The sequence below is a fragment of the Melanerpes formicivorus genome, unplaced genomic scaffold (genome assembly GCF_026170545.1).
Source record: "Melanerpes formicivorus ecotype bairdi unplaced genomic scaffold, bMelFor1.0.p_v2 SCAF_115, whole genome shotgun sequence".
Lineage (NCBI taxonomy): Eukaryota > Metazoa > Chordata > Aves > Piciformes > Picidae > Melanerpes > Melanerpes formicivorus.
Window position 1 is genome coordinate 1,251,484 of NW_027142467.1, and position 12,474 is coordinate 1,263,957.

Consider the following 12,474-nt stretch of genomic DNA (forward strand, 5'->3'; position numbering starts at 1 on the left):
CCTGTGTGATTCCATGGCAGCATGTGTTTGTCTGCTCTGTTGTTTAGCCAGGCTGTGGTTGAGTTGGCTGTTCTCTTGCTACTTGGAAATCTTAGAGTCCTGTGGGGTGCTGCACTGCAAGAAATTCTGCAAGTGTCAAGCCCAAGCCTGAAACCCTTGGGTAGCTTGGTTAGCTGGGTAGTGTACTCGTTCCTCAGGGCAGGAATTGAGCCTTGGTTAGCTGGATAGTGTACTCATTCCTCAGGGCAGGAATTGAGTCTTGGTCTTCAGCTGCTTTCTGGGCATAAGAGCAGTGGGTTATTAAAGAATTGCTCTTTCTCATTTCTTGTTGTTGCCTTTTCTCTTCAGGGACAAGTTGTTTCCTGCCTTTGGATTTGGAGCTCAGGTTCCTCCTAGCTGGCAGGTATGACCTTCACAACACTGAGCAGTTGCTCTGTCCACATCTGTGCTCTCTAACTGTATGTAGTGTACCTTTTCCTAGGTATCTCATGAGTTTGCTTTGAACTTCAACCCCAGCAACCCTTACTGTCAAGGTAAGGATGCCTCTAATAAATACTTCACTGAGAGGAACAGGTGTTTGAAGTGTTGTGCCACTTTCATAACTCTTGAAAAACAGGTGGAGCACCAAGAGGTGCAGCAGACTGGATTTATTCTCACCTGGGTGCTGACAGTGAATGTGGATTGATGCAGAATTCTGCATGGGCTACACAGGCTCCAGCAGAGGGGTCCAGGTGTAATTTGATTGTTAGTCTGAAATTTGTGTTGTGTTGCTGCAGGTTGGTTACCTCTCGTTTGTTGCAGGTGGCTGCGGGGTCAGATCAGCAAAGGTCCTGTGCCAGTTATGCCTCCGGAGCAGCCACCTACGAAGGCTGTCAGGGGGCAGTGGTTTTATCAGCAGCAGCCTGCATGCCTGAATGTTATCTTTTAAAGGCTTGTCCTAAAAACTTTCTTTCTTTATAGCCATCTTCTTAGTGGAGGCTGTTTCATGTATTTCCAGTGGCTGCTCTCTCAGGTGGATTATGACCTTTTGGTTCTAAGAAGTCTCTCAGTGTGCAGAGACAGAGTTGTCCTTGAATAAGCATTTGTAACTCCCTTTGGGTTTTGACTTTTTTCCCTGGTCTCAGGCAAACAAAAAAATATGATGGATCTGAGATTGGGTGTTAAAGTCAAGTGTTTTCTGATTGTCTGCCTCACTGGGGTCTATCTTTGCCCTTTAAGGGTCCTTGTGCAGTATTTTGAGAGGTACCACAGTGCAACCTGCCCAGTGGGCAATCAAGCTAATGCTGTTACAGAGATGTTTGGCTCCTGGGGCGCTGACCATTGTCTGGCTGTCCAGCCAAACAAAAAGCTCCTGTTCCAGAGAGCTCCTGCCCTTGTCTGAGTAGGCTGCAAGCGTTTGAACAAGACCCAGGTAGAGAGGGCAGGCAAAGAAAGTCGTCAGCACGCCTTCACTGGATTGCATTTCCCACAGCTGCTGTTAGCTTTGTGATGTTAGAAATGTGATGTGAAGCATGGAGGGGAGAAATCTGCAAGTCTGTGTCTGGATCAGCTCTGTGCATTGTGTCCTGCTGCTTATTTGCCCTTGGGGAGATGAGAGCTGAGGAAGTTGAGAGGCTCTTGTGACAGCTTCCTTCCTTGTGTTACAGGGATCCAAGGAATAGTGGATGCCTACCGCCAGATCTTGCCTCAGCTCCGGCTCTATGGGCCCACCAATTTCTCCCCTATCATAAACCATGTGGCAAGATTTGCAGCACATTCAGCACAACAAGGAACTGCTTCAGTGAGTGCATGCCCTGTTCTCTGGAACTCTGTGGGGTTGGTTTGCTTTCCATCTGCACGATGGGGTAGAATGGAGCAGTGTAGCATTGTTGTCTTCCTTTCTTAGGATCCAAAGTCTGGTTCATAGACTCAGAGAATGCTTTGGGTTGGAAGGGACCTTAAAGATCATCTAATTCTATCCCCCTGTCATGGGCAGAGACACCTCCCACCAGCCCAGGTTGCTCAAGGCCTCATCCAGCCCAGCCTGGCCTTGAACACCTCCAGGGAGGGGGCAGCCACAACTTTCCTGGGCAGCCTGTGCCAGTGTCTCCCCACCCCTGCCATCGAGAAGTTCTTCCTAATGTCTGGTCTAAATCTGCCCTCCTCAAGTTCTCTTTTATCAGCCTGCAAGGGAGGCTGTGGGCATTTTCTTGGTGTATATTGATAGGGACTGAACTTGATGGATGTTGACTTTAGTTTACATTGCTCAAATGTTATTTCTCCTTTTCACAGCTTTCTGGTATGCGAAGGGTGCAGGGGTGCTGTGTTAGCTTTCAGACCAGCTGGGCACTCTCAGCAGTTTCATCACTCTAACCCCTCTTGCCAAGCTCTGTCATCTGTAGAGAATGCAGTTGTTCTTTAGAGAATGAGTTTAAGCCTCTGTCTTATTTTCTAGTGCCAAGGAAATCTGAAGGGCACAGCAAAAAGCATTACATGCATGTGAAAAAAGTGGAAATGAACTGAAGTTTCTTCAGTGTTCTGGTTTTGTCTGATCAACAACACTGTCCCATTTCTGCCTTCCATTTGTCTTCAGTTTGTGAGCTTTGGTGTTGAACTCCCTGACTGGGTGCTTTGTAATGTTTTCCAGCAATATTTTGTCTTGCTGATCATCACAGACGGAGAGATCACTGACCTGGATCAAACAAGGCAAGCAATCGTCGATGCCTCTAAGCTGCCAATGTCCATCATTATTGTTGGAGTTGGTGAAGCTGATTTCAAAGCCATGGAGTTCCTGGATGGAGACAGTGGTGTCCTGAAGTCCCTGACGGGGGAGCCGGCTGTGAGAGACATTGTCCAGTTTGTGCCTTTCCGGCAGTTCAAAGCTGTAAGTTGTCTTAACTTCAGAGGAGTCCTAGTGCCTAGGGCTCATTGAGAGGGATTTCAACTAGAAAAGGATAGATTTAGATTGGACATTAAGAAGAAGCTCTTTAGTATGAGGGTGGTGGAACACTAGGGAAGGTTGCCCAGGTAGGTGGTGGAGGCCCCGTCCCTGAAGGTCAGTTGAAGGTCAGGCTTGATGAGGCTCTGAGGAACCTGGTCTGGTTGGGGTTGACTTACAGGAAGGGAGTTGTGCTTGATGACCTCCAGCCCAGTGCATTCTGCGATTCATTTTATGATTCTCTGCTGGTCAAAGCAGTCCTGCTGTTCCCCAGCTCCTCCCTAGCTCCACTGCTCACAGGATGTTAGGGGTTGGAAGGGACCCTCTGGAGATCTTCCAGTCCAACCCCCTTCCAGAGCAGGACCACAGAATCCAGCACAGGGCATACAGGAACACATCCAAACAGGGCTGGAAAGTCTCCAGAGAAGGAGACTCCACAACCTCTCTGGGCAGCCTGCTCCAGGGCTCTGAGACCCTCACAGTGAAGTAGTTCTCCCTCATGTTGAAGTGTGTCATAGGGTTGGAAGGGAAAGGCTGGGCCTTCTTCCCCCACCGGAATGTGAAGGGGAAAAAAACCCTCGCAGCTGAATTAGCAAAGCAGTGGGTGCTGTATATTTACAAAGCAGGGAAACATGGGGAAATATATACAGAATTTACAATATATACAGAAATATACAACAAAGTAGCACAGAAATGAGAGTTCCCCCCTCTGCTGAGGGGGTTCCCCACCTCTGCTCCCCCTTCTCTCCCCCTTTCCCCAGAGAGGGTTAGAAAGAGAGAAAAGAGAAAAAAATAAAAGCAGTTGTGTTAATTGGAAAGCAGTTAATAGAGGCCTTGCAGCTTAGCAGTTTCAAGGTCAAGCCTGGCTGAAAGCCCAGAAGCAGCGAGCTGCAAGCCACCGAAGGAGGGGGAAGACAGACTGACCAGAAAAGTGTAGGAATGCTCAGGATACTCTGCTGCACTCCCAGTTCAGAAGGTGCTTCCTCCCAATCTACCAATGAAATTAGTTTAGATCCGTCTTTCGTTTACAAACATCCGACCACCATGTTCCCTTTCTTAAAGGGACAGCCTCAAATGGTCACAAAGTGGAACCTCCTGTGCTGTAGTTTCCATCCATTGCCCCTTGTCCTGTCACGGGGTGCAGCTGAGCAGAGCCTGTCCCTGTCCCCTCCCTCTTGACCCCCCAGCCCTCAGCTATTGGTAGACATTTATTAAACCCCCTCTCAGCCTTTTCCTCTCCAGACTGCACAGCCCCAGGGCTCTCAGCCTCTCCTCCCCAGGCAGTGCTGCAGTCCCTTCAGCATTCTTGTAGCCCTCCCTTGGACTCTCGCCATCAGATCCCTGTCCCTCCTGAACTGAGGAGCCCAGAGCTGGATGCAGTGTTCCAGGTGAGCTCTCAGCAGGGCAGAGCAGAGGGGGAGGAGAAGCTCCCTGGCTCTGCTGGCCTCACTTCTGAATGCAGCCCAGGACCCCCTTGGCCTTCTTGGCCCCTAGGGCTCATTGCTGTCCCAGGCACAACTTGCTGCCCCCCAGCACTCCCAGGTCCCTCTCCCCAGGGCAGCTCCCCAGCAGATCCCCTCCCAGCCTGTCCTGCTGCAGTTTCTTCTTCCTGCCCAGCTGCAGGACTCTGCTCTCATCCTTGCTGACCCTCATGAGGTTCCTCTCTGCCCAGCTCTCAGTCTGCCCCAGCCTCTGAATGGCCTCACAGCCTTCAGGTGTCTCAGCCAGGCCTCCCAGTTTGGTGTCATCAGCAAATTGCTGAGCAGACTCTGTCTGTCTGTTCTCTCATCAATGGCATGGATGAAGATGTTGGAACAGGACTGGCCCCAGCACTGATCCCTGGGGGATTCCACTGGTCACAGCTCTCCAGCTGGACTTGGCACCACTGACCACCACTCTTTGGACCTGTGGTGGTTTGAGCCTTAACTGGGACTGAGCACTGGCTCTGATGGGGGAAAGGCTGAGAATCCCTCCCCTGCTTGCCCTTCCTCTTTCCCAAGAGGAGAGAGGAAAAAAGAAAGGGAAGGAGCAAATCCACCAAGAAATGATTTGGAGTGGGCTTGGAAGTAGAGGAGTGAAGAATTTTTCTTTAAACAATATATATATATATGTAACACAAACCAGGTAGGGCTCACAGGGATAAGGAACAAGGATGGATGGGAGGGAAAAAAAAGAATACAAAAGCAGTCTCCTTGGAGAGGTGTATCACAGTATCACACAGTATCACAGTATCACTTAGGTTGGAAAGGACCTCGAGGATCATCGAGTCCAACCCATCAACACAGACCTCATGCCTAGACCATGGCACCAAGTGCCACGTCCAATCTCCCCTTGAACGCCTCCAGGGTCGATGACTCCACCACCTCCCTGGGCAGCCCGTTCCAATGCCGAACGACTCGCTCGGTGAAGAACTTCCTCCTCACCTTGAGTCTGAACCTCCCCTGGCGCAGCTTGAGACTGTGTCCCCTTGTTCTGGTGCTGGTTGCCTGGGAGAAGAGGCCAACCCCCTCCTGGCTACAACCACCTTTCAGGTAGTTGTAGAGGGCAATGAGGTCACCCCTGAGCCTCCTCTTCTCCAGGCTAAACAATCCCAGCTCCCTCAGCCTCTCCTCATAGGGCTTGTGTTCAAGGCCTCTCCCCAGCCTTGTTGCCCTTCTCTGGACACGCTCAAGTGTTTCAATGTCCTTCTTAAACTGAGGAGCCCAGAACTGGACACAGGACTCAAGGTGCGGCCTAACCCAAAGCAGAGTACAGGGGCACTATGACCTCCCTGCTCCTGCTGGCCACACTATTCCTAATGCAGGCCAGAATGCTATTGGCCCTCCTGGCCACCTGGGCACACTGCTGGCTCATATTCAGGTGGCTGTCGATCAGCACACCCAGGTCCCTCTCTGTCTGGGAGCTCTCCAGCCACTCCGACCCCAGCCTATAGCTCTGCATGGGATTGCCGTAGCCAAAGTGCAGCACTCGGCACTTGGACTTGTTGAAAGCCATCCCATTGGACTCTGCCCATCTGTCCAGTCGGTCGAGGTCCCTCTGCAGAGCCTTTCTACCCTCTAATTGACTAACATCTGCCCCTAACTTGGTGTCATCTGCAAACTTGCTGATGACTGACTCTACCCCTTCATCCAGATCATTAACGAATATGTTGAAGAGGACAGGGCCCAGCACTGATCCCTGGGGGACACCACTGGTGACTGGCCTCCAGCTGGATGCGGCACCGTTCACGACCACTCTCTGGGCCCGGCCCTCCAGCCAGTTCCTAACCCAGCACAGAGTGTAATGGTCCAAGCCACGGGCTGACAGCTTAGCCAGCAGTTTGCTGTGGGGGACGGTGTCAAAGGCCTTGCTGAAGTCTAGGTAGACCACATCCACAGGCCTCCCCACATCCACCAGGCGGGTCACCTGATCATAGAAAGAGATCAGGTTGGAGAGGCAGGATCTGCCCTTCCTAAATCCATGTTGGCTGGACCTGAGCCCTTGGCCGTCCTTCAGGTGCGCAGTTATTGCCGCCAGGACAATCTGCTCCATCACTTTCCCTGGCACTGAGCTCAGGCTGCCAGGCCTGGAGTTTCCAGGTTCCTCCATCCGACCCTTCTTGTGGATGGGGACCACGTTGGCCAGTTTCAGTCACCTGGGACCTCACCGGTGAGCCAGGACTGGAGGAAAATGATGCAGAGTGGCTTAGCTAGCACATCTGCCAGCTCTCTCAGCACCCTAGGATGGATCCCATCTGGTCCCATGGACTTGTGGATATCCAAGTGGCTCAGCAGGTCCCGAACTAACTCCTCATGGATTTCCAGGGTATTACTCTGCTCCCTGACCCCATTGCCCAGCTCCGGAGACCACTCGTCCTGAACTCCTCCTGCCTTGCTGTTAAACATTGAGGCAAAGAAGGTGTTCAGGACCTCAGGTTTATCCTCATCCTCAGTAACTGTGTTCCCCTCCAGGTCCACTAGGGAGTTCAGGTTCTTCCTGCCCTTCTTCTTATTGTTAATATATTTATAACAATGCTTTTTATTGTCTTTGAGGTGTTCAGCTTCAGTTCCAGCTGGGCCTTAGCCTCCCTAATTTTATTCCTACATAATCTAACAGCTTCCTTGAACATACCTGGAGAAGCCTTCCCCTCCTTCCAAAGGTGATACAGCCTCCTCTTCCCCCTTAAATCCTCCAGGAGCTGCTTGCTCATCCAGGCTGGTTGCCTTCCCCGCCGGCTTGCCTTCCGGCACGTGGGAACCGCCAGTTCCTGTGGAAGCAGCAGGGAGAAGGATCAGGCCTGACCACGTGGCAGAGAAGCAGGGAGCCAGGAGACCTAATGGCTGCAGTGTCCTGCTGCTTACAGCCTGGCTGGGCAGGGAAGGGGAGTGGAACAGACTAATTTAGTTTCCCAGGGGGAAAACCCCTTGCAGGGAGGGCAATGCTCTCACAAGCCCTCCCCCCCTGCTTCCAGGATGGGTTAACCCATCGCAGGACCTTACTGTGTAAGCAGTTCCTGATTCACACAGCACTTACAGGATGGCCAAGGGCTCAGGCCCAGCCAGCATGGATTTAGGAAGGGCAGGTCCTGCCTCTCCAACCTGATCTCCTTCTGTGACCAGGTGACTGCCTGGTGGCTGTGGGGCAGGCTGTGGATGGAGTCTACCTGGACTTCAGCAAGGCCTTTGCCACCATCCCCCACAGCAAACTCCTGGCCAGGCTGTCAGCCCCTGGCTTGGACAGGAGCACACTGCGGTGGGTTAGGAACTGGCTTGAGGGCTGAGCCCAGAGAGTGGTGGTGAATGGTGCCACAGCCAGCTGGCAGCCAGGCCCCAGTGGTGTGCCCCAGGGATCAGTGCTGGGCCCTGTGCTCTTTAACATCTTCATTGATGATCTGGATGAGGGCATTGAGTCGATCATCAGTAAATTTGCTGATGACACCAAGCTGGGGGCAGGAGTTGATCTGCTGGAGGGTAGAGAGGCTCTGCAGAGAGACCTGGACAGGCTGGACAGATGGGCAGAGTCCAAGGGCAGGAGATTGAACACATCCAAGTGCAGAGCTACAGGCTGGGGTCAGAGTGGCTGAGAGCAGCCAGGCAAGAGGGATCTGGGGGTACTGGTCGATGGTAGTCTGAACACGAGCCTGCAGTGTGCCCAGGCAGTCAAGAAGGCCAATGGCATCCTGGCCTGCATCAGGAACAGTGTGGCCAGCAGGGAGGTCATTCTGCCCCTGTACACTGCACAGGTTAGGCCACACCTTGAGTCCTGTGTCCAGTTCTGGGCCCCTCAGTTTAGGAAGGAGGTTGACTTGCTGGAAGGTGTCCAGAGAAGGGCAACAAAGTTGGTGAGGGGTTTGGAACACAGCCCTGTGAGGAGAGGCTGAGGGAGCTGGGATTGCTTAGCCTGGTGAAGAGGAGACTCAGGGGTGACCTTATTGCTCTCTACAACTCCCTGCAGGGAGGTTGTAGACAAGCAGGGGTTGGTCTCTTCTCCCAGGCAAGCAGCACCAGAACAAGTGGACACAGTCTCAGGCTGCACCAAGGGAGGTTTAGGTTGGATGTTAGGAAGAAGTTCTACACAGAGAGAGTGATTGCCCATTGGAATGGGCTGCCTGGGGAGGTGGTGGAGTCACCATTGCTGGAGGTGTTTAGGAGGAGACTTGACAGGGTGCTTGGTGCCATGGGTTAGTTTTTTAGGTGGGTTAGATTGGTTGATGGGTTGGACACGATGATCTTGAAGGTCTCTTCCAACCGGGTTCATTCTATGGTGTTCTGTGGTACTCCTCTCACTGTTCTTTTATCCCACACTTCCTGAGCCTCCTCACAAGGATGTTATGGGAGACAGTGTCAAAAGTCTTTCTAAGGCCAAGGTAGACTACTCCAATGTTCTGCCTGCATCTTCCCACTCAGTTAGGACATCACAGAATGCTGATCTCTGTCCCTCCTGAACTGGGGAGCCCAGAGCTGGATGCAATGTTCCAGGTGAGCTCTCAGCAGGGCAGAGCAGAGGGGGTGTACATGCACTTCAGCTGGGCTCTCGACTTCCCAATTGACCCTAATTTGTGCCCCACTCTTTCCTCATCAGAGGAACTGATTTCCTCACCCACCCCCTTCAGACCTAGTTTAAAGCCCTCTTAATGAGCCCTGCCAGCTCTAGTGCTAGGACTCTCTTACCCTTTCTAGGTAATTACACCCCATCAGGACCCAGCAGGTCAGGTGCAGTAAAAGTTGCCCATGATCGAAGAACCCAAAATTCCACTGCTGGCACCATCCCCTGAGCCAATTGTTGATGGTCTGGGTTCTCTTGTTCCTCTCAGTGTACTCCCCTGCCACTGAGGGGACTGAGCAGAACACCACTTGAGCTCCTGCCCCATGCTGACTGCTCCTGCTGATCATCTTCTCTTGCAAGTGCCTCGAGATGACCTCCAGAATGAGCTGCTCCATCATTTTTCCAGGGATGGAGTTTCCTGGAACCTCTTTCTCACCCTTTTTGAAGACTGGAGTGGCATTGGCTTCCCTCCAGTCCTCAGCACCTCTCCTGTCTGCCAGGATTTTACAGAAGTGCTGGAGAGTGGCAGAGCAGCAGCACCAGGCAGTTCTCTCAGCACTCTTGGGTGCGTCTCAGCAGGGACTTATGGCTATTCAATCTGTGTCACCCACCCCTAAGCCAGTCTTCATTGACCAGTGGAGAGTCTTCCCTCCTCCAGTTGTCTTCTCCTTCATCCAGGGTCTGGAGTTCACAGGGGAGTGAAGTCTTAGGAGTGAAGACTTAGGCATTCAGCAGCTCTGCCTTCCCTGCCTTCTCAGCTCTCAGGGCTGCCTCCTCGTTCAGCAGCTCACACCTTCCCTGTCCTTTGTTTCCCTGCTGATAGATTTGAAGAAGCTCTTCTTGTTCTCTTTCACTTCCTCTGCCAGTTTTAGTTCCAAGAGGGCTTTGGCCTTTCTTGTTGCCTTCCTACCTGCCCTGGGCCAATTACTCTATAGTTCTCCCATGTGCCAAGTCCCTTCTTCCATGAACTGTGTCTTTCTTCCATGAGACTTCCTTCAGAAGCTCCTTGCTCCTCCATGCAGATCTCCTGGAACCTCTACCCCGTTTTTCACTCAAGGGAACAAACCTCTCCTGGGCTTGGAGGAAGTGGCATTTAAAACTTGTCCAACTTTCCTGGGCTGCTCCTTTACCTTCCAGAGTCTTAGCCCATGGGATCCCTACAAGTGTATCTCTGAGGAGTACAAAGTTAGCCCTGCAGAAGTCCAGGGTTGTAATCCTTCTTACAGCCCTGCTTCTACCCTGTGTAGTACTAAACTCCACCATGTCATGATCACTGCCACCAAGGCTGTCCCCAGCCTTACTGTCCCCAACCAGTCCTCCTCTCTTAGTCAAAGCAAGGTCCAGCAGTGCCTCTCCTTGTTGGCTTCTCCACCACCTGCATCAGAGAGTTGTCACTGACACGCTGCAGGAGCCTTTTGGCCTGGCCGTGTGGGCTCCCAACATGTGCCAGGGGGATTGAAGTCACCCAGGAGAGCCAAGCAGTGTGTGCTAGAGGCTACCTCCAGTTGACTGCAGAAGGCCTCATCAGTATCTTCTGCTTGATTTGGTGATCTGTAGACGACCCCACAACAGTTCCCCCTACCTTTCCACATCCCTTAGTTCTCACCCACAAGCTTTCCCCCTGTTCTGCCTCCTCCCTGGGTGGAACTCGACACATTGCAGTTGCTCTGGCACACAGAGGGCAACACCACTGCCTTGCCTGGTTGGTCTGTGAGTCCTGAGCAGTAGAGAGCCCTCTGTGACAGCACTCCAGTCGTGGGAGCTGTCCCACCACGCTCCAGTGATTCCAATTGTGTCATAGTTGTGCAGCCTAATGCAGATCTCCAACTGCTCCTGCTGGCGTTGTGCATTGGTCTGGAAGCATTGCAGAGAGGGAATGAATCCTTTGCTTTTCACTCTTGCCCTCAGCCCGCTCCTGGCCACCTCCATGGCCACCAACCTCCCTGTGAGACCTGCCTGTGCTGGTGTTTTCTTCTTGGCTGTTACTACCATGGGGGCCCCTGGTCATCACTTCAGATTTTGAGTGTGCTGCTGTATGCTCAGCATGCTGCATGCAACAGGCCCTTACTAGCCCTCATCCCTCCCACCCTGGTGTGTTGTCCCTCATCATGTCACATGAAGGCCTGGTGATATCATTATCCCTCTTTTTTGCATTTACTTGATTATTCCCAAGTTCTGCTGTGAGTCCTAACTCACAGATAGCCCTTGCTAGCTGACAGTGGCATTTACACCTAGGGGTTCAAATTGGAGTTGAATGAAGATTAATAAGTGAGATTGCCAGTGGCTGGGGCAGCTTCCCACCCACACTGGGCCATGTAAAGGCTGTGTGAGCCTGGGCTTGAGGTGAGAGTAGTATGGGGTGGGAAGGAGTGGTTCTCTGCAGCCATGCTCATGGACATTGTCAGGTGCTCCTGAAAGCTCTAGGAGCAAAGTGAGATGTGGCAGGTGGAGGGGCTGCACTCTGAATTTTCTGAGCTGGACCCTGGACCTTTCCTTGCAGCATCTCTGATTTTTGTTCTCCCTTGTTCTCCCTGCAGGCTCCCAGGGAAGCGCTTTCCCAGGTGGTTCTGGCTGAAGTGCCCAAGCAGCTGGTGTCCTACTATAAGTGGCAGGGATGGCCTCCTGTGAAACCACCAGAAGTAAAGGCACTATAGATTGCAGCCTGACCCTGGCCACCACTGAGGTGAAGAGAGTTCCCTACACCTGTGTGCTCCCTTGCACACTTGGAGTGCTCCTTGCCTGCAGATGGTGGCACTCACACAGACTCAGAAGAGTGGAACTTGTTGGTTTTCCACCTTGCAAGACTGATCCTTCATGGCTTCACACAGCCCATCTGCTGCTTGCTCCCAGAGCTGCTCTTGCAGTGCTGCCTCCACGCTGAGCTTGGCAGCAGAAGCATCACAGCCACGTTTGCTGTCACGCTGCCTACCTGTGCTCTTGGTAGGCTTTTCCTTTGGGAATGGGGACCCTTCTATCCTGGCTGGTACCAAAGTCTGTTGGTTGGGTGCCTGAGGTAGCTCCTGGTGTGCCTTCATAAAGTGCCAGTCTGTTTTTAGAGAGAGATTTATTTTTCCATTTCAGTGACCATACTTTGTAATCTTTCAGTCACATTTTTCTACCAGCAGAAATGGCTTCTGTGATGGCCTCTTGCTTGGGGCCATTGTTGCCATTTAAGAACACTGCACTTTAATTCCACAAATAAGTAATTAATTTGGGGTGGGGTTCATGAGTCACATGAATGGGACTCACAATACAGCAACTGGAAACACTGAAATAAAGATGCTTTGAGTGACTTGGTGCTGCAGAAGTTATGAAACCCTCATTTCATAACTGTGGAACAGCACAAAGGAGTGCCCTTGTCCTCAGGACTGTCTCTAAGGTGGTCTGGAGACTGAAGAGCAGGCCTGTGATAGCAAAGCACAGTTTTGAGAGTTTAGTTCAAGGTGGAGATAAGAAACCTGCTTGTCAGTGCACTGCAAGTGGTCAGCATGTTCACAAATAAATTCTCTACTTTGGCTCACATAACATCTCTG

General features: G+C 52.0%; 1 protein-coding gene across 3 annotated transcripts in view; it reads left to right on the top strand.

The window, feature by feature from the left end:
- Positions 1-12,474, top strand: part of CPNE1 (copine 1) — a 57,999-nt gene extending 45,525 nt beyond the window's left edge. For all 3 annotated transcript variants that reach the window (XM_068167325.1, XM_068167326.1, XM_068167327.1), the window contains exons 12-16: positions 349-403; positions 482-533; positions 1,647-1,780; positions 2,627-2,863; positions 11,479-12,474. In XM_068167325.1, coding sequence (XP_068023426.1) covers positions 349-403; positions 482-533; positions 1,647-1,780; positions 2,627-2,863; positions 11,479-11,595 — 595 coding nt within the window. In that variant the 3' untranslated portion in view covers positions 11,596-12,474. The remainder of the gene's footprint in view (positions 1-348; positions 404-481; positions 534-1,646; positions 1,781-2,626; positions 2,864-11,478) is intronic.